The sequence below is a fragment of the Lagenorhynchus albirostris genome, chromosome 4, assembly GCF_949774975.1.
Source record: "Lagenorhynchus albirostris chromosome 4, mLagAlb1.1, whole genome shotgun sequence".
NCBI classification, from domain to species: domain Eukaryota; kingdom Metazoa; phylum Chordata; class Mammalia; order Artiodactyla; family Delphinidae; genus Lagenorhynchus; species Lagenorhynchus albirostris.
In genome coordinates, this window is record NC_083098.1 from 22,321,372 (window position 1) to 22,343,968 (window position 22,597).

Genomic DNA, 22,597 nt, shown 5'->3' on the forward strand with positions numbered 1-22,597 from the left:
ACCCGGCCAAGCTCTCAGGGCAGAAACCTTTGTCTTCTGTCTGTTTTGAATCATCTCCAACAAAGCTACTGGCAGCCAGAGCTGAGTAGCCACTCGGGCAGCAGAAGAGCTATGAAATGTTTCCATTCTTCAAGAGGGGGGGGAAAGAGTTAATTAAAAGATTGCAAGGTTCCAATGACTAGATTTTGCCTTTAGATCTCTTTATCCATTAAGAATGGTAATGTTCAAGCTTGGGCAAAAACATTGCCTCCCCCTCTCTGAAGCCTTCAACAGATGATAGCCCACACAATAACAACAATAATTTGATGATTCTATTCAATGTCCCAAATCCAAATTGGTTGCACACACAAGAGGAGCCCAAATTGTCAACCTCTTCACGCGCAAAAAAAAAAAAAAAAAAAAAGTAATTGTTGCTTAAGTGCCAATATTTGCAATGGCATGAACAACGATCATTCAAATGATGAAGATTCTAAAGCATGAGTCTGTGAGTTTGGAAAGGATATCTAAGTTGAAATCATCCCAGTAAGACCAAAATACAAACCTAGGCACTGCCAGCACTATCATAGTGATCTATTTTCTCTCTCTCTTTCTTTCACACACACACACACACACACACACACACACACACACACACACACACACACACACCCCTACACCTCTTTACTCCAGACATTATTTATCCCCATCATGATTTGGAATCCAAATACTAATATGATGACTCTGCACTGCCCTCATTTTTATAATCCCAACCCTGTACGCCTACTGTTTAGAAGTTAAAGTCTTCTGAATTCTATATATTCTAGACAATCCAACCATTAACAAATTTGTTTCCAGAGACTGAAGTTCCAGGATTAGAAATGGAAGTACCAAATTCACACCCATACGCAGGAAAAGGCTTCTGGTAATGGTTTTGTAAATTAAAGGATTTCTTCAGATTGGCCAATTTACCTAAAGTTATTATTTGCCCTTGAGTGAATCTAGAGCAAACTCCCAAATTAAGGCCCAGCATGTTAACTGGATGGGATTTTTGACATCATCAGGTCCAAGTGCATCATCACACATCAAATCCCATAGCCTCAGCCTCTTGACCTCTTGGCAACAAGTGGCATCATGTACCTCTTGACAGAAATTCTCTCATTCCTAGGTTTCCATAGTTTTATTTTGGCTTTCTTCTAACCAAAAAGCTCCTTTCCACTACTAGCCCCCAAATGCTGCCCTCCCACCCTCACCCTCTGTCTGTAGCCTCACATTACACCTCCTCCGGGGTTGGTTCCATCCACCCTCACAGTTTCAACCCTCAGGGCTATATTAGTGGCGCTAATATCTATGTGTCCAGCCTCGATGATCTCAAACACAACATGCCCAACACTGAATCCACGCTTTCCTTCCAAACCTCTTCTTTTTCTTGTATTCTTTTTCATAATGTCGTTCATCATTCACCCATCCAAAACTGTCATTTCTGAGTCCACCCTCAGTCAGACATCAATTTCTCAAAATTGTTTCTGAAATCTCTAGACTATTGCTATCAGCTTCATAATTACATTCTCTAAAGCCAATGTCTCCTATATACATTCCTCATCAGAGTTAGGATGATGATTTTCTCAAAGAGAGCTCTGACAATATTTGCTTAAAAACCTTTCGTGGTTTCCTATCACCTACAGGAAAATGTCCAACTACCTAGTATCCTTCCCATCTCAAACTATAATATTTTTTTGTCTCGTCTCACCATACAATCCATCTGCTTGTCACTCAGCCCCACTCACCTTCTCTCAACAATCAAATAAACGTTTTCCTCTGCTTACAGTGTTCCCATCTTCTACTTTTCTCACAACTCTGATTACTTTAAAATGTCACCTCCTCTAAAAAGCCTTCTTCAAATCTCCAGGTCCACTTAATCATTCCTGGGTGTTCCTATAGCACTTTGTTCACACTAATAATATCACACATGGACTATACCCTTCTTGTCTGCTAGATGGTAACCTGTTTTAGGAAAAAAAAAAAAGGTACCTTGCTCTTTGTATAGCCAGGATTTAGTACACCTGTGCATAGTAGGTGCTCAATTAACAACTGCTAAGTAAATATGTAAACACAGTGGAAAACACTCTTGAATTAAGAGAAGAGGTGAATTTCAGTCCTACCTTGGCTAGGACTCAAACTTTGAGCTTCATCTGTAGGCTGAGATAATAGACTCTTTTCCATCTATGAAGTACTATTACAAGAATAAATGAAATCAAGTTGAGGGAAGCACTATTTCTCTGTATTTCAAATACAGAGAAATATATTAAGTATAATCCAAGAGTATAATCTTTTAATGTCTATCCTTTCACCTAGATATATCAAAGGTTAAGAGACTCTATAGCCAATGTCTAAACTGGGGATGAATATAAGTAATGAAAAATAGGTACTTTACATATCTTAGCATTTAGTGTTCCTAGAAATCAAGGGTGACTTCAATTTAATATCATTATGCTGTACAGATCACATTAAGTATTAGCATGTAGAAGCACTCACTATGTTACAGAAAAAAAAAGCACAGGCTTTTGATTAAAATAGGTGTGAATGCTAGCACCATGTATTACTTTGCTTTCTTATTAGCATCATAAAATTATAAAATGCTAATTATAAAATGCCTTTTATAGCACTTCTTATATGTATAAGTACTTTACATATATTATCTCATTAATTCTCTCAAGAGCCCCATGAAATAGGTCCTATTATTCCCATTTTTACATAAAAGAAAACTGAAACAGGGAGGTTGGTTAACTTGTCCCACGTAGCAAAGCTATTATGAGGCAGAGCTGCGATGTGAGTCTGGGTGGTCTGGTTTTAGTCTGGCTCTAACCACTAACCCATGCGGCCAATCTAAATAATGACGTGACAGGCTAGTACAATGCCTGACCCACAGTGAATTCTTGACAAACACTGGTTTCCTTTTGCACTTAATGATGCTTGGGTGACGATGATACATGCAAGTGGTCCTGAGGTCCATCATTTCCTGACTACACACCCACGCCATATGGACTCCGTGAAATGGAGATCTCACCTGTATGGTATACTACCCTCCTTCTCATATAAGCAGAATTTCCAAGAAAACTAGAAAAAAAAATCAAACCATTTTAGCTAGCTATTAATTCATCCATTCAAACGGGAGCTAGATAGATCTATTTTTTCTTTTGTCGAATCATTAAAATGTCATTACACAGGGCCAAGGGCAAAGGTAGAGAGCTCCAGTTTTGTTCTTTCAGACCCTCTGGTTGTCTTTTGATAAATCCCAGAGCATCAATGCTGCTGTCTATTACAATCAGCGTGGTTCGCACTGTGTAAACTTGCTCCAGCTCTCCCTCCTCTCTGATAATCTTGGAAGCTCTCCTCTCACGGGGATGTTGCTGCAGTTCCCTCTTTAGCCTATCATTCAGGGAGGAACAGTGTGAAACACTCTCTCCAAATATAGCTCCCATCTCTGCAGTGCTGTTGGCTGGCGCCGGCTTCAGACCTGAAAAGTACATTTGCTTACAACTACTGGGGTAGACAGACTTCTTCATAGTTCCTCCAACTGGGTTAATTCTTACATACGTATCTTTGTTGGTACCAGCATGCTTTTTCATTGTTTTCTTAAAAATTTTTTTCTAGTTTAATATTGTTTTCTATTTCAATAAATACCATGTGTCTCCACTGTCAGCTACACAGGGGTTCTTGAATTACGTACTGGTGCATTATCAATATTTAATAGTCATATTTAATAATGATGTCTTTGGCATTTACCATGTGCCAGGGTCTATACTATATGCTTTACATGCATTCTCATAAGATTCTCAATAAATTTATAGCAACAGGACAACAAAGAATTATTGGGCAGAAAATGCCCATAGTGCCACGATTGAGAACTCTGATCCAGAGGGAGTGGTCCTTCAATCTTTCGCAGATAACTTTCCTCCCAACCATACATATCACCTGCTGTGTGGGTCTCCAGTAAGGCCATAAACTCTTGGGGCTTTGTGTTTTTCACTGATAAAATAACTAACTCATATGTTTTAATCCATAAAATAAAATAATTAAACTTGATGATCTCTAAAATCTTTCAGAAAAAGTCTGTTTTTGTTTTGTGGTTAATTAAAAAAAATAATATCTGGGTAATTTTGATAATCCAGAGAGAAAAAGTTATAAATCCATGGGTCTACAGGCAGACATAAGTTCACATTGCAAGGGTCTTCTGGGCCAGCTTACCTAGGGAGATTTGCGCAGATGGTAGAACAGTGTATGTACGTTAGGAAAAATATTTTAAGGAATACTGACTACTAAGAATCGTACCAGTGAAAATACTAGGATTTATGTTAAAATAAGCAACTAAAGGGCACACTAAAAATAGACGAATTACCAAGCACGAAGAATCACAAACGCAATTAAAGAAAATCTTATTTAAAATCAAGGGGGTAGCAATTTAATGAGCAGTCAAAACTGCTCTGGGATTCTGTGAATCAGGCAACATCCAAGCCCAATTAAAATTCTAAACTATATACTATATGTACATGTATACACACACGTTTTTAAAATTCCCATAGTGACAGTAACAGGGTTATCCTTTTATTTTGACCTTAAAATATCTTCCAGGTAAATGGGATTTATATCGATTTGCAAATATTCATAGTAATTACAAATTTAGGAAAAATCACAGTAGGATACATGTAAAGGAAGTGATTTATTTATAGAACTCAAAGTCACATTTAGGGTTGGAAATTTGCATAGACCCATTTACTTCAATAGAATTAGCAGATAGGAACCTGACTCAATTCTCTAAGAACATCAGCGTTTTTAACTAATGGGAATTAGTCAGTCTGAGAACTATTAACTATCTTTAAGCCAAAATATTCAGAAAAGGACTCAATATAACCAAAGACATTACCATATCCACAGAGCACAAGGTTTGACTTGTGAATTAAATCTACAGCAGTCTGTACCTTATACGTCCCTAAGAAATATTTCTCATGCAATGAAAGAATTGCATTGCTGCAAATATACAATTTAATAACAATGGTAAACAATAAGTTACCTAATATTTATGGGAAACAATGTTTTCAGACAGATTATCTTTAAAGGAGTTTCTTTTTGTTCCCCCCTCATAAAAAAATACATTGAAACGTAAAAATTAGTAGAGAGTCAAAGAAATCCTACACGCCTCCTAATATAGTTGAAAGTAATATAGATCTGGATTAAAATATCGGCTTTGCTTTTGTCCATCTGTGACTCTGGGCAGGTTCCCAACTCAGAGGATGTATAAAAGGAGTGAAATACGAAAGACACCTAATGCAGTGCTTAGAGCCTTGTGTGTTCAGAACGAGTGCTGATTCTCCTCGTTCTAACATTTATTCAATCCAGCAAAGATTTGCTGAGTTGCTCTAATGAACAAGGTGATAAATTTTAACATGTGGGCCTGGAACCAGAAGAGGTGACTTGCAGAAAGGATGTCCTGGCTTATTCAAAAAGAGAATTTTCCTCAGTGGTCTCCTACGGAAGGAGAAGACAGGGCGTGGGAGACACCGAGTTCAGTGGCTACTTAGAACAGCCACGTGACCCTCACACAGTGGCCGCTGAAGGCTCCCCAGCTAGCGTCCAGCCATCTCACTTGAAGCTCTTTTGTCGAAGCTCCACAGGCCCCGGTCCCCGGGGAACTAGTGTCAGGACTGTTGTCTGGCCCTAAGCTCATGAACACCAAGGCATGGTCTGACGTTGTCCATCACTGAGCTGCTAGACACCAAGGCACTGGCAGGTGGAAAGGGTCAGGTCATATTCACTGCATTTGAGTCCTTCTGCCCCGTGACCTTGACAACTTAGGTTTTAGATGATCTCGGGTTTTTCTCATACCTTGGGTTTTTCTCAGCCGGCAGCGTGTTAAATAATGGCCAACGCTATGCGCTTATAGATGGCTTGCTACTTGGTGTTGAGATAATCTTACTGAAACTGGCTGCTGGCTCCAGAAGGTCAGTGTGTCTGCTTCACCAGAAATGCCCACTCCTCTGAAAAAGATGGGAGGAATCTGGGCTGAGAGTCACCCAGAAGCATAGGACAGTAGGATGAATGCTCGGTGACAGTGACCACCCCCACCCCCGCCCCAGTCAGTCAACCTAAGTGACAAACACATCTTTTTTAGCAACATGGTGGTTACCAAAGAGGCCACGCAAGGTAATGGCCTATTTCGGGATTATTGCTCCTTTAAAGAATATGTCCCATCTCAGTTACCAAAAATCAATCAAGGGCCAAAGTGTGAGCTGTTTTTCTGTTTTCTTACTTAAATTGTTCTGGTGGTGAAAGTGATAAACTGCAAACAGGAAACACAGAAGAATATACTTGCATGACTCAATGAACTGCAATTATTTTAACACGCCAGTGACAGCATGTGCTGTTCCAGTATCTTAACCTACTCATAAATTTCATTTTAATGCCAAAAATAGCACTTATTCTGGAATGCACAAACTGTGCTGTAGTAATTATGTGCCACCTTTTCAAAGACTAAATACAAAAATAGCAAGCAAGCTCATGGTTATGCTCCGGTTCAAAATGAGTTCTCATTAGCTTCACTAAAGAAAATGGCTTGTTCTCTTCTTACCTACGATGTAATGTATTTTTCACACTCTAAGTTAATGAAACACAAAAGTCTTTTTATGAGTAAGACACTAAGATTTACTTAATATAGTACCTCAATAGAGAAGAACATTGATTAGTTTCAGACAGCAGTAAGCCAAATTATGACTCATTTAGTTTTACCAAAGAGAGTAAGACTTTCTAATTTTAAAGGATGGGGTTTTAATTAGGTGAATGGCTTTTCAAGATAGTCCCGGAGGTCAAGAAGATAGAAGAGACTAATGACTTCTTAATCTGCAGACTTTGGATTGTAATAAAGCATCGCTTCATGACTTTTCTGAGCATGGCCCTGTGTGAGAGGAACACTGACCTCTCCTGCACAGGTCTAGTGTTTGCAAGGTGAGCCTTAGAGATGCTGATCTGTTCCTTGAAACATTTGGTCTAAACTCCAGGTACCTCCCACCAAGTGAATGGCATCCAGATGGTCATGATTAAGCAGAACGATTAGCTAACATGACCACAGATGGAGAGTCATTCAAGACACTGGTGCTAGTGCCCAGTGTAACCGGCTGGGTGTGGACAGCGTCTTCCCTCAGGAAGCTCACAGTCTAGCAGGAAGGACAGCTAGGTAAGAAATCAATCTCAGTGAAGTGGAATCCATTTCATATAATAAATGCATTTAGGAAAGGAAGAAAGAACAAAGTAATGATACAGTAGATGTACTTTCCATAGAAATAAGCTCAAACTGATAAGGATGATATCACCTAATTGCTTCAAACTCTCTATGCATGTAGTTTATCAGGGCTAAAAAGTAAAGGCATGCAAGTATATAAGAGATTAAATTCATTCCAGAGCAAACATCAACTGCTATTAACAAACAACTATTGTAACCAATGCCTCTTATTCTGACTTCACAGAAAACTTGACCTTTCTGTTACAGTTCTCTCATTGCCCAAAAGGTCACAATTTGGCATATCTCACTGGTCATTTGCTATTTACAGAGACAGATTCATTTTAAACTATACAGGTAAGGTTTACGATCAACCTCTAAGATTTCCTTCTAAAGTAACACTTGGGTCCCCTTGGAATATCAGGTCTACCAGATGCCCATCTCCCTAAAAACATCAGGCAGCACTATGTATGTCCAGCTACTTCTTTCAGATTTCTTTCTGTGTTCGATAACAGCTAACTCCAAAGGACATTTCTATTCTATAATCTGTAAAAAGTCCCCTTGCAGAACCTCCAAAGCAAAACTCCTCAGAACAGAGAAGCACTTGCTTGTAGGTCTTGGGGAGTAGGCAACTAGGTCTCAGAAACACTGGTAGGAGAACAGGAAAAGATCTCAGGATATAATGACTCTCAAGGGTCAAGTGTGGGTTAGAAAGTAGATGAATTCCTCAGCACAGGCCCAGCAAGAATCGCTCTGCTGTGCATAGGAGAAGAAATGAAGTTTGTAAGCCCTCAAATTAAATCTTGCCTTCAACATAAGGCAAATAAAAAGTACGGAATATAAAGTCATTACTCCATCCCTCAAGTGAGTGATGCGCCTGACAACTGCGGATGGGTTCATATTCTATCATTCACTAATCCATTCATACTTTCAATAGATATTTACCGAGTGCCAGGCTCTCAGAATACAGCTGTTGACAAGACAAGAACCCTGTCCTTGTGGAGCTTACATTTTCACAGGGGTGACAGACAGTAAACAAGTAAATTAATGAAAGATGTAATATAACAATTTCAAGTAGTGATAGTATGAAGAAAAATAAGGGAGGGTGAGGGAAGAGAGGATAAGTAGCAGATGAAGTTTTTAACGCGGCCACGGAAAACTCTGATGAAGGGGCGACGGAGCAGAGTCGGCAACGCTATGGAGGGGTGAGCCAGGTGAGTATCTGAGGGAAATCTGCAAAAATTGAGGGTGGTGCCTGGTAACTCTCCCTGTTCACAAAAGTAATAAAACCTCATGATTTTATAATTACCTTTTGTTGGAAGATATTTTCCTCAGGGTACAGGAGGCATAGAAGCAAGCTGAATTTTCAAAATGAGTTGGTTAACTAAGGGAGAAATAGATAAATGTCTCCCAGATAGTCTTGTTTGGGAGTCATCCTCACATGTTTCAGATGCATAAAGAGATATCTGCTGTGTGAATAATAATTCTATCCAAAAAGTTGGGGGGGAAGAGGGTTCCAAAGGGCCTGAGATGGCAGCAAGTTTGGTGTATTTGAGGACCAGCAAGGAGAAAAGAGGGTCTGTCGGAGGGTGAGAGGAAGTATGGTTGGAAAAGAGGTGGACAGAATACAAGGGCCAAATCAGGTCACACCCTGGGGGCTACAGCAAGAACTCTGACTTGGTCCAAAGTATGATGAGAAGCCCCTGGAAGATGTAAGCAGAGGAGTGATGTCCTTTGGTTTTCTTTTTTTTTTTTTTTAAAGAAGTGTGTTCTATCTGCTATACGGGGAACAGATTGCAGGGGCAGGAATGGGAGCTGGACAGCGGCTGGAGGTGATAGCAGCAGTCCAGGCAGAGATGATGATGGCCGGGACTCAGTGGGTGATAATAAAGCTGGTAAGATGTAGTCCGATTCTGAATATGTTTCTTCTGACAATAATGAGAGTGAACATATATTCGATGCTCAGAGCTGCCCCTTTGCTGCGTCGTGTAGTGTAAGAGCTCATGACAGCTGTGATAGGGACCCGAGAGGCTCATTTCACAGGTGGAGGCTTAGGTGAATCACATGGCTCCCGAGCTCCCGGGCCCTCTCTGCCCAGCGCGAGCCCAGTTTTCGCAGCTCCTATACCACTGTGCTCACGTTCTGGAATGGTGGAATCTCACTCTTACCAACTCAGTGACGTCAAACTTCTATCTTGAGCCCCACGTTGCTTTCTGTTTCCCTGGCAATCGACCCAAAGGACAATTGGGGACCACAATCACCTTTTTCACCACCACCCTTTACTGCCCCCCAAACTGGGTAATGCCAACCTTGATGAGCAAAATGGGGTCCTCCCTACTTGGGAAAAATACCATGGTACTGCTACCTCTTCTGCGAGAGGCCTACGATCAAAATAACGAGCATTTAGCCTCTCAGTGAAAATTTCAGCCAGCAAATTCAATGTAATTAAAATGTCCAGGCATTTCTGACTCATTATTGTGCTCTTTGCCGGGTTTACAGAATGTGTACTTTCCTCCACTGGCTGTGTTTGCCATTTGTTTGTCTTCGTGCTGGTCTCCAAAATTGGGCGATTATTAGTGAGTCAGTAATTCATGTCTTGAGGTAATACTTAACTGCACCTACTATCAGTTTTCATTGCTACAATGAACACATTTTAAACGTCTTTCTTTTCATGGAGGATTTTGATATCGTCAAAGGAAAAAGTACTCTTTCTTAAATAACTGAAGAACCACGGGATAGAAGAACCAGAGGAAGACTCTGGATTCACCCAGCGTGGTGGCCGTCAATCCCGGCAGCACCTCAGAATCATATGGAGGGTGCCCTCCCACCACCAGACAAATCAGAATCTCTGCAGGTGGGACCTGGGAGTCTGTAATTTTTAAACTCCCCAGATGATGCTCACGTGCGACCAGGATGGAGAAGCACTGATCTAAACCAAGTTCCCCTCCAGGAGCCTCCTGCTCATCATGTTGAAATGAAAGAAAACCAAATGAAAGAGACCAGAGAGGGGAAGTGACTTGCCAACGGTAAAGCCAATTTGAGGCAGAACCACAACTGAAACCCAAGTTTCCTAATTCCCTGTTCAATTTGCACTGAACATCCCCAAGACACAGAAGAATCGAGGGGAACAGTGGGGGTTTCACCAACTGCAATCCTGATGATTCTGTCATTGAGGCTTTTTTCCTCTTTTGATTCTCCACCTTCTGTGCCAAAGCTGTGCCAGGACCCTGCAACGGCACTGTCAGCTGACAGATACTCTTTCTCCTTCAAAGGACAGCCATACTAGGGAGTGAGCGTATAACTGAAGACATCACTAAATGGGCTTAAAAACCAAGACAAAATGAAACAAAACGACCCTGCTCTATAGCTACACATGAATGGCTTTTGACTTACTAGTGCCATATTCAGGAACTTGATCTAAGAAAGTAATCACGGAGACGCACCGATTTTTAGGCACATACAGACATTTACAGCAGCGCTGTTTATATGTAGGGGGAAAGCAGAAACATCACAGAAACGTTGAGGAAGTTTCAACATGCGCCTTTAAATTTTAAAAAGCTACAAAAACCTATGCAATATATTCCCAGTTTGGTAAAAGTAAATATGTAACCACAGAATGAGAAAAACACTAGAGTTTAGTGGGTGAGTTATTGAGGTTGTCTTCCTCGCTTTTTAAATGTCCCATACTTTCAAAATTTTCTATAAGGCATATGTCTTTCATTTTAAAATATATGCTCACATATACACATATGTATTAAAGTTACAGGACAATAAACATATGCACAGAATTGTATTTGGTTACAAAATTTTTGGATACTCTGTAACTTCTGCTTGTTACTGGTATGTCTTTTTTCTCCTGAGTTGAAGGGCATGAACAAGGCTCCCACTTCATGTCATATTCTACACAATGACTCAATTATTTTAACAGGAGACTCAAATTAGAATCTCTCTGACCTCATTTATATAAGTCAAAAGCTAAGAAAAAAAATGTTAGTGTCATGAAATATTTTTTTCATGAAATTAGAGACTAACATGTTAACGTAGTCCATCTTTCCAGTCTTATTTAACAGATCTTAAGATTTACTGAGCGCTTTCCATTTCCACCAAGGACCATTCTAGTCTTTGGGAACTTTACCATGAACAAAAACTGTCTAAAAGCCTTGCTTCTTGTAGCCCTTACATTCTGGTCGGAGGACACATGCTAAGCGTAAGTAAAATGAAGCAGGGAGAGGGGCAGGGTGTGCTGGGGATGGGAAGGGGGAGGTATGCTGCTATCCAAATAGAGTAACTAGGAGTGCCTTAGCGATGCGGTCACGGAGAAGTGACCTTAGAGAGGCACAGTCCTTCGTATCTGGGAGAAAGAACATTCCAGGCCCCTTGGTAAATAAAGGAGAAAACACCTTGATAAGTAAAGGGGAAAACATCTTTTCTCTTCCACTATTCTTTGGGTCATTTAGAACTACATGCAGGTGTAGTCAGTTCATGGTTACAGAATGGCCAGGTGAACATCTTCTGTAGAAAATCGGGACCAGGGAAAATAAATACTTATGGGTAAAAAAAGGCATTTGTATAGGTTCACTGACAATACCTCTGAAAAACCTCACGTGTTTGCCTTTTCAATAGTGCTTACATGGACTGTGTGTGTAAAAAACCATTTATGATGGAGAGATAAGAGGCTGCACTGGTTAATAAGAAAGAAAACGTTTCCTGGATCTTACCTAATATATGAGCTCTTTATATATCTTTGCCTGGAAAGAACATGAATAAGCCATACATTTAGTGCAAAAATACTTTCTTTTTTCAAATCTATATCATGAAATATATGTCCATACACTGAATATGGAAAAGCCTGACAATCTGATACATAAGCTTTAATTTTATGACAAATGATGTTTATTTCTACCGAAACAGATTTTCTAAATACCGCTATTTCATGGAACAGACGAGATTTTTTAAAAAACATGATACTTGTAGAAACCAATTTATAACCAATGCTTTTGAAGCAGGAAAAGAAAATTTTCCTCTCATCTAGAAAAATAAAAGAACTAGATCTAATACTAGTCATTAATATTTTTACTTCAATCTATAAAGCACACTTATCCCACCACAAGTTAAACTGCCAAGTGATTAACCCCTCAAAGTTTAAAATAAAAGATGATAGTATACCTATAGACAAGGTTTCAATTTAATAGAACCACCATAATTGCAGCTTCATAGAAGAACAATAACACAGCACAAGGCAGCCTTATTTCTCTGGATTTTATATCACCACAGAATCCTCCAGATCTGAGATAAAATGAAAGTCAAATCCTATTCAGGTTAACTCAAATTTAGCACCTCTCAATTCACATGATCAAATACACAGAATTTCAGCATCACTTCAGTCACTCCGTAATAAGTGAAGGTCCTCCTTTGAGTATATACAAAATGAAGTATCTCTTCTGGGGATAAACTGAAGACTGTCAGGGGCTATCAAAATATTAAGTTCTTTATATACCAAGTTTCATGTCCAAAAATGCAACAATAAAGGTCAAGGTCTTCCTTTTAAAAAGTTGAGACTGGTTTCTAAACAAATTAATATTGCATTGGAAACATAATCAGTCCTTTCTAAAAAACTAAGAGAATAAGTTATAGAGTCCTGGGTTCTTTTAGAATCTTTCCTGATTTCATGGTCATAAAATTCCTTCCTTTTTGAGAAGCCAAGGGATTTTTAAGAACAGAGGCATCAGGAGAGATGAGGATGAGATTCTTACTAAAGATTAGAAGATAAAGGTAGGATTCCTTCCAAATCCCCAGATACGTATTTCTATGAGCTGAAATGAGAAAACAAACCATACAGTATCTTGTGTGTTTTTTTTTTTTTTTTGGCTGCGTTAGATATTCATTGCTGCGCGCAGGCTTTCTCTAGTTGCAGCAAGCGGGGGCTACTCTGTTGTGGTGCACGGGCTTCTCATTGCGGTGGCTTCTCTTGTTGCGGCGCACAGGCTCTAGGCGTGCAGGCTCAGTAGTTGTGGCTCACGGGCTTCGTTGCTCTGCGGCATGTGGGATCTTCCCGGGCCAGGGCTTGAACCCGTGTCCCCTGCATTGGCAGGCGGATTCTTAACCACTGCGCCACCAGGGAAGTCCCCAGACCATACTGACTTACATTGTCCATAATGTTATTTAACACTGATGTTGAATTATGGCTTTTAATGACAAGAGTCTGGAGTTCTTGGCTATTAGATATCTGCCTGCCGGTAGAAAGCCAGGTGAGGAGGTACAGTTTAGCACCAAATAAATAAACAAATACTAAGTGAGGCGGGTGATATTGCTTTGTCCTGGGAGATTAAGACCAAGCATAAATAAGTTTTCTATATGTATCTTAAGAGGGAAACGGAATGGAAACCAAGGCTGTTGCTAAGAAATGTTTCTTAAATATCTAAACGATAGAGAATCACAAGCTCTCAGGCTTGGGAAGACCCTTCCGTCATCACCCATCAGAACTCTGGGCATAAATCCTGTGATCAGTTTCCACCTGAATGCAAGAGAAAGCTTCACCTCCCAAGAAAACCTCTTCCATCTCTCAACAGTTCTAACTTTATGAGTTTTTCTCCCTTTACTAAAGCAAGTCTGCTTTCTATAACTTCTCCTCACTAACCCTAGTTTGACTCCATAAAGCTGAGGTTCCAAATACATAAGCCTCAGGGTTGAGGCCAGGGGCACATAGGAGCAGAGCTGGCCGAGAGCCAGGCCATAAGTAGTGATGGGGCTTTGGGCCAGGTAATGGGCACACTGTTCCCCTAAACCGCCAGCCACTGCTCTGCAGGGACATGGGCCCCTGTCATCAGATTTTCTCATCAGAAGCCAGAAATTTGAATTTCAGTAAAAATATCCTGGGTTTTGAATATATAAGGAATAAACTGTGGAGTTCAGGCAGCTCTTAGAGCTCAACTAATTCAGACCTTTCATTTTATAAGTAAGAAACTGAGGTCCAGAATAGAAAGTGATGGACCGAAGCCAAATGGTTAATCAGAGGTCAGTCTGGAGGAGAGCAGCCCCAAACACAAGGTCCCATCTCTCCTGTCGCAAAAATGCAGTCTGCAAGGCTTGTTTTTTCAGCTTAAACATGGTTTGTCTTAAGGAAGAAAGGAGATTAAGAGAGAAAAGCGAGCTACCTCTTCCAGTTATGAAGGAAGAAAAAGGCCCTTCAACCAAAGTGCATTTGGGTGATAGATGTGCTAAAGTATTCGGAAATGGGCATCAGCTTTAGATCACTTCCTGTCTCCATTATGAAGTCATTACTGTCCACAGCTAGTCTGTATAGTATCCTCTCAAGTTGAGAAAGTATACGGGGCAGCAGCTACAAGCAGAGACTCAGGAGACATTGCTCAGGTTTGCAAGCCTGGCTCCATCACTTACTACCGGCATGACCAAGGCACTTCCCCTGTCTAAGCCTCAGTTTCCTGGACAGCGCCAACCACAGTACCTACCGCTCAGTGTTATCGTGAGAATTAAATGACCTAATACACAAAGTGCTTACAACATGCCTGACGCAGAGTAAGCACCACACAGGCAGAGGGCTACCTTCTGCTGAAGAGAGGTGAACATATTACTTAAAGGAAAATGTAAAACAAAACTGCACAAAAATACTCTAGAAAATATGAGTCCTGAAAAAAAAAAATTCTAGCAGCTAGTTCCTTTACAGAGGTTAAGGCAAAGGTGGACTTCATTCGTTAAAGCAAATGTAACATGAACCCACGAATTAAAATCTTAGCACCCACTTACACAGGAAAGAGCCTCAGTACATCTACGTTTTCTCCTCAAACCTTGGAGAAGGTCCTAGAACACATGAGATATACTCCATCTTGGGTTCCTCCTCGCCAAAGGCTGAGCTTATTTTCTGAATAGTTACTGCAACCATCTCCTCCCTCGCTCCATCTCCAAGTTACTATTAGGAATCCAGTCTCTCAAAAGTTCTTCCTAGATGTTTAGTTTCCTCCTTTCCCTTTAACTATGTACTAGTGAAAGATGAGAAGATAGCAAAGCACACTCTTCAAAAAAGGAAAAAAAAATATGCATCATTTCTTCAACATCACAACTCAGACACTTAACCACCTCCAAACACTTACTGATCTACCATGTTTATCATATAAATATATGTAATCCATATATAGATACATCTCATATTGCTCCGATGAGATTTCAGTTTAACCCAAGAGAAAGCACAAATGCCACAGGAGAATCCTCAAATATTCACCAGCCATCAGAGGGAGCTGGGACATCCTGTCTCGAATCACAGAAACCACAAAGAGAAACTGGTACGATGGCTCTGGTGTCTAAAGCAGGAGAGGGTCAATACAGAGCTCTTTCCTAAGGCTGCCAGAGCCTCGGTGACCCCCGGGGTCTGGTGATCCATGCAGGAGCTCCTGTGTGTCACTGTGTACAATGCCTACGAGAATTAGCATGTATTGACGGCTAGGTGCCAGCTACAGACGCAAGCACTGTGCGTGTGTGAACTCATTTATTTCTCATACCAAACAACTGAGGCTCCCCCATCTCACAAATGAGGAAACTGAGGTCCTGAGAGGCTAACCTGCTCAAAGATCCACAGTGAGGAAGTAGCAGAAGCAGGATACAAACTCAACGGGCTGGTGAGAGGCTAAACGGCTAACTTACCACTTCCCAAAACTGCCTCTAGAAATGGCTGCTATCACTTCCCTCACGGTTCACAGGCATCTGACCAGCTCCAAGGAGATGGTTGAGATCTGGATGCTTTTTTTTTTTTTTTTTTTTTGTGGTACGCGGGCCTCTCACTGTTGTGGTCTCTCCCGTTGCGGAGCACAGGCTCCGGGCACGCAGGCTCAGCGGCCATGGCTCACGGGCCCAGCCGCTCCGTGGCATGTGCGATCCTCCCGGACCGGGGCACGAACCCATGTCCCCTGCATCGGCAGGCGGACTCTCAACCACTGCGCCACCAGGGAAGCCCGGGTCTGGCTGCTTTTACCTGTACCTGGAAGTGTACTTCTGGGGCTCTCAGGTGGAGGCTGGATTTCTACATAGCTTTTTACTCAAGCCCTCCGGTTGCTCTTTCACAAAGCCAACCTGGGAAGAAGTTCTCTAAAGCACGAAAGATGCAGTTCCTCACATCCTTTTAGAGGGGACATATAAAGTCTCTGGTCCATGGGCTTTATTTTTCCTTCATAATTGGAAGAGGTAGATCTCTTTTCTCTATTAATCTCCTTTCTTCTTTAAGACAAAACGTGTTTGAGCTGAAAAAACAACGGCGAGCAAGGGAAAAAGGAGAAAAAGGAAAAGCAGAGGAAGAATTAATATTATGTTAAAAAGTAACTGTTAGTCCTCGGAAACACAAACAAAAACGGCAATGAAGACACCACTTCACAGCCACTGGGAAGGCCAAAATCAAAGATAGATAACAACAAGTGTTGATGAGGATGTAGAGAAATGTTCCACCTACTACATGTTCCTCCTACACTGCTGGTGGAACTGTGAAATGGTGTGTTTCTTTGGAAATCAATCGTGCAGTTCCTCAAAAGGTTAAGCCATACAGTTGCCGTATGACCCAGACTTTTCAGAAATGTCACGCCTGGCTGTGTACCCAAAAGAAATGTCCACACACAGACTTGTACGTGAATGTTCACAGAAGCATTATGCATAATAACCAGAAAGTGGAAAGAACCTAAGTGTCCATTAATTGACGAATTTTGAAAATGTGGTATAAACATAGAAGGAAATATTATTGGGTAACAAAAAGGAATGTAGTACTGAGCCATGCTACAGCACTGACAGACCTTGAAAACATTATGCTGGTGAAAGAGGCCAGTCACAGAAGAACACATATTACTTGATTCCATCCATATGAAATGTCCAGAATAGGCAAACAGAGACAGAAAGGAGATTAGTGGTTAACTAGGGCTGGTATATTGGAGAGTAATGAAGAGTAACTATTAATGGCCACAGGGTTTCTTACTGGAATCAGTGGTGAGGGTCCTCAACTCTGCTGGCAGAGGAAAAGCCATTAAACTGTGTACTTTAAATGAGTGAACTGTATGCTATGTGAACTCTCTCTCAATGGGCTCATATTTTTAGAGAGATTTAAAAGAAATGGTTACAAACTAAAGCTACTAGTCTATCCCAGGATAATCTGTGTCTTTGTGAATGAGAAACCATAATTGCAGAAGTGTCAGAAACCCAAAATCATAAGCGGGAAAGGAAAAATCAGAAAGAAAGGCTCTATGGAAAGGGGAAGGGGAAATGATTTCTATTTAACTGAATTTCAAGATAGTGGGTGTGTTGGGGTCACATCACCGCAAATGCATAGATATTACACAGTGGGGTGCATAACACTAAATTCAGACTTTCTCCTCACCCGAAAGCTATCAGTGCTGAAAATAAAGGATCTAGAGGAGAGGTGAGATTTTTTTAAAATGCAAAGGCTGATGTTCACTTTTTGGAGACTGAAGTAAAAAGTTCACAAGTGTAAGGATCCTCTGTTATATTGCATCCCATGTTCACAGAATAAGAATATTTGATTAGCATCTAAAATGTACACCATTTCCTAAGATAAATTTGAGTCACAATTCTAAATTCAACTAGAAAAAGTAAAGCCTTCACATTCTAGAGCTAAGTGTAACATACTGACAGCCAGACCAGCGCGGGCACTGGTTCACATTCAGGTAGAAAGAGTTAAAAGTTCGCCAAGCCACCCTGTCATGGATCTCCTTATAATGAGACTTTAGCAGAAATCAATGCAATCTATGACTAAAGTGAATCCAGTCTCCTGAAGTGGCAATACACCAAATGATAATATGGAAGCCTCACGGCTATTAGCAGATACGTTAACACATTTTTGCAAACAGAACAGTTAGTAGAGAATTTCCTTGACATTTTTTTAGCCTAACTTTCAAATTATCACCAAGCCCTTTATTTATTCTCACTACATCTTAATCAAGCATCATTTGTGTGGCAAATCAGCTTATGGCTTCCTTTAAAAACAGGCGAACCATTAACTGACCCAATGTGTTGGCAGTTCTTTTTAGACAGGAATAAATGATGCCTCTTAACTTTGTGCTCCAAGCTGCAGAGTTTGATTTCACGCATATGCAAAAAGAAACATTTAAAGGATCCTGCAAAGTCAGCTAACAATCTTCTGCGAGTTTAAAGAACAACAATAACAAAAACCCTCCTTCACACTCCCCCCACGGAGGTTTATATATTAAATATGCTTTTAAAGATACTTTACATGACTTAAAACGCTCTTTCCATAGTCCTCCAAATCCTTGACTGTCATAAAGTTTAAGTAGTGCTCTTATGACTCAAGGTCAGAGTACAGTCTTTTCACTTACAAAACTGTTGAGCTCAAGAAAGTATACCAAATGTTCCTCAGTGCTCTATCCTAACTTTTCCAAGAAGTTAACTGTCCCTTCCTCCTTTTCATGAATTAGTACACTGCATTATCTTTGGCCCCTGTGTTAGAAGCACTGACCTTTCCCCACTCCACCTGTTTGCATTAGGGTTAACAAGTTCCTTGTCTGAAACAGCTGGTGTTGACTACCAAAGGCAAACCCACTGTACATTTCCCTAATAGGTGACATGAGCTCTGGGAATGAAAACTTGTCCCCAGAGAATGCACCACCCCCCAGGCCAAAGCCTGGTACTCCATTTCAGTAGCATTAACTGTTTATTTTCTTTAAAAGCCAGATTTTGGTAATGTTTTGATTCGGTGACTCCAGTCAGAAAATGCATCTGTCACTTCCATTCCCTCCTTCTCCTTCCGGATGCCACAGCCTCAAACCCAGCAACCCCTCTGGGGAAGGAGGGCAAGGTTCTCCGGACGCACAGAAACAACAAGTAACCCTGGACTCAAGGAGGCAAGGCTGCTAAAACGAGCTGCTTTTGCTGACAAGCCTGGGGAGGACTTTGTTGTTCCTACCACGGAAGCACTGTTATGTCAGGCATACAGGGAAAGAGCGAGTTTTAGGACAGTCATGGACTTCTCATCCCGGCACCCTGCAATCACTACGAAAAGCTTATTCTTTCTACCCTGAAATCCTCTCGCCATAAAGAAAACCTTCATCATATTTAACCTCCCAAGCGGGCAAAGGATAATGCAACACTGTAAAAGCAGGCATATCTTTACGGCCACCATGCTCTTGGTGGCTTTTTGAGGATTGTTACTCTTTACCATCGTGCCCGCCTGTCAGCTCCTCCGGATGACAGCTTGGCAGAGCACAGGATTTTCGGTATTATTTATGACTCGCGTCAACCCAGCGGGCGGCGCGGGGCGGGGTCGAAGGAGCGGTACTCAATCTCCCACGAAGAGCTGAAACCCGACTTGAGCAAGTCGGCAGTGACGAGCGCCAGCACCAGTAACCCTACCCGCCTCCTGATACACAAACGCCGGCCTCAGGAGTATACCTGATGCACACACCCAAGTGAAGAGCTGAGTTATCAGATCTCCCGGTTCCAAACAGGTGCGGGGCCGCTCACTAGCCGAGAACAACATCCGAACCCTACCCCCACACCCCACCTACCAGATCCTCCTCGGAAAAGTTAGCCCCCCTCGGCCAACCTTCGTCCGAGTGGCGCGATGCTAATTGGAATGCATTCTCTGGTGCCCCCAATGCTGTTAGTCCTCTCTTCTTTGTAAACCCCACGAAGTGACGCAGAGCAAAACTTAGTAGGTCCGAGGAACAGAGACGCGTCTTTCGCAAAGCACGGACTTCGCAGGAAGGCGCTAGGAGGCAGGCGCTGGATCCTTCTCGGCGCCTCCATCCTCCTCTGGCTCCCCTCCCCCGCCCCGCGCCCGCCGGGGCCGCTTACCTGCGTGGGACATGGTGATGGTCTCGTTGTTGTTGGAGCCCACGTTGAAGATGACCACGGCGGAGGCGTTCTGCAGGAACGCGTTCCGGATCTTATCCCTGTACGTGCAGTTGCCCTTGGGGATGAGGGCTATCCAGTTCTTGCCGTGCGCCGGGGAGGCGAACTTGGTGTTGGGGTCGCAGGCCAGGCGGTCGTGGGCCGAGCTGGCCATGACCACCTCCCCGCGGGCGTCCTGCTTGGGCGAGTGCTCCCCGTAGCGCCCGCACTCGGTCTTCTCGGTGTGCAGCTCGGCGGTGGTGCCGCCGCCGCCGCCGCCCGCCGCCCCGGCCCCGGGGTCCGGCGCGGGCTCGGCGTAGGTGATGTTCACGAAAGCGGTGTACCATTCTTCCTTCTCGGCCACGGTGAAGTCCAGGCAGAGCAGATGCACGAAACAAAAGGAAAGCAGCCATGTTGAGAGAGCCAGGCTGCGGCACGCTTGGATGAGAGACATTGCCATCTTTATCCGCCGGGGCCCCCTCCCCGCCCCCGGCGCGCTCCCCCCGCGCCGTCCCTCCTCCCCAGCCCCGGCCAACGCCGGGCCGGCCGCTTGTCCTTCTTCTCCTCCTCCTGCTCCTGCTCACTCCCGGGCCCGAGGGGCCGCGGCCGGGACGCGCAGCCGCCGCGGGGACCGGCTTCCGAGCGAGCGGGTGGCGCCGGCCCCTTCCCTTTTCAGCCGAAGCACGGCGGTTGCATCTCGCTTCGCGGGCGCCGGCGGGCCGCGGGCGGAGGGGGCGCTCCGGGCTTGCGGCGGAGTCCGGCTGCCGAGCGTCCTGCTCCTTTGCCCGGCTTCTCCTTCTCTCATAGGGGTGGCAGGGGGCCCGGGAGCGTGCGGGGTGGCGGCCCGGCGCCCTGCAGCCCCGGCGGGGGCGGGCGCGGCTGCTCCGAGCCCGGGGTGTCGGCGAGGAGTCCCGGCTGCCGTCGCCGAGCGCTGGGGCGTGCGGGTCCGGCTGGAGGCGCGGCGGCCGCCCCTGCTGTGCGCCGGGTCCCTCAGGCTGCGCCCGGCACACACTTGCCACGGGAGGGGCCGGCTCGGGGGTAGCGAGAGCAAGCCGGCAGAGAAGAGTACGCGGTCCGTGTGTGTGTGTGTGTGTGTCTGTATATGTTTGTGTGTGTGTCTAATGTGTGCGTGCAAGGAGGAGCTTAATGTGATGTCAAAGATTCTAGGCTTCTCTTGCCACGCTCCCTCGCTCTCTCTATGGGCAGCAGCGACCCCTGCCGGCTCTCAAATTCAACCTAATCTGCGACTTGGTCCAGGTGGAGGCAAAAGGGGAAGCGACCCCTTGACCTATGAAGAGAGGAACAACTTCCTGCGTCTCAAACGTAGAGAAATGTGTGTATCTCTCATAAACAACTTTCCCTAATTACCCATCCTAGGGCCAACTGATAAGATTAGTTGGTAGCTGAGTCCTCCGAACACAATGCCTGGAATATCTAGGGCAGTGACTATCAAATTTAAATGTACATCACCGTCGCTGTCACGTGTGTGTGTGTGTGTGTGTGTGTGTGTGTGTGTGTGTGTTAAAACTCAGACTGATGGGCCCTGCTGCAGAGTTTCTCATTCCGTACATGTGAGGTGGGCTCCAGAATATGCTTTTCTGACAAGTTCCCAGGTCATGCTGATGCTGCGCTGTATTAGAATGAGTATAGAAATGGGCTTCTTTCTTACCCTCTGGCAGCAAACATGTGGCATTTGTTTTCCTCTAGAATAAGTGTTTTCTAACTCTGTAAGAAAAGAAATTGGGTGAGCTATTTCTTCACTGTGTTTATTCTGGTTGTCATGACTGGTAACAGAGGACTTAGAGCAGCAATAGAGCCTCAATAGGCAAGGCAGGTTTTTTGGGTTATTATTGTTTATAGGATATTCTCCAGTTGTGCATAGAGCTTGCAACTAGTCAGTGGAGAGTACAGCCCCTCTAGAGTCATGTTCTTAAAACTTTGACACAGCACACTTCCTTACCAGTTAAATGTTTGAGTGGTTATCTTTTCACACCAGCAGTTTCTCTGGCTTGAGATAGCATGTCTCGAAAGCAATTTGTGTGATGGTTCTTAATCACCCACCTTGTACTTCCCAACTGGCAATCTTTCAGAGAACTCAGGACCCATTCTTGATGAAAACAAAAGTCCACCTTTTCCCCAGGACCTTAGTTAGCATGTTTACAGAAATCTGTTAATGGCTGTCCACCAGTACAACTGCTGTTTTTCCAGAAGCAGTAGGAACAGCTGGTGGCTGTTAGGGGAGAGCAAAGAATCCCAGCTATACCCAAATTAGAAGCAGGCAGAAAAAGAACTACTTAGAAGCATTTGTCTCTATGGTATTGGATGTGCTGGGTTTCTGTATTTCCCTAACTTATTCATTTTAGAAAATAGGCTTCTAGGCAATTGGGACAGTGCTTTTTATAGTGCCTAATGCCAAAAAGGCAAAAGTGAAGAATGCCTGGCTGCTGGTTCCTGAACCACCAGAGATCTGAGTCCTTTGCCTAAAACCCCCCAGCG

The 22,597-nt window shown here is 43.2% G+C and overlaps 1 protein-coding gene across 3 annotated transcripts in view; it reads right to left on the bottom strand.

Annotated features, from left to right (window-relative positions):
- RNF150 (ring finger protein 150) overlaps positions 1-20,576 on the bottom strand; it is a 286,828-nt gene extending 266,252 nt beyond the window's left edge. For 2 of the 3 annotated variants that reach the window (XR_009540245.1, XR_009540246.1), the window contains exon 1: positions 20,066-20,561. Coding sequence is in view for 1 of the 3 variants with exons in the window: in XM_060147682.1 (XP_060003665.1) it covers positions 20,066-20,561 (496 nt within the window). In the remaining 2 variants the exon portion in view is untranslated. Of the gene's footprint in view, positions 1-20,065 lie in introns of all 3 variants that reach the window. The other variant, XM_060147682.1, reaches the window with a different exon arrangement.
- Positions 20,577-22,597: the final 2,021 nt, after the last annotated feature.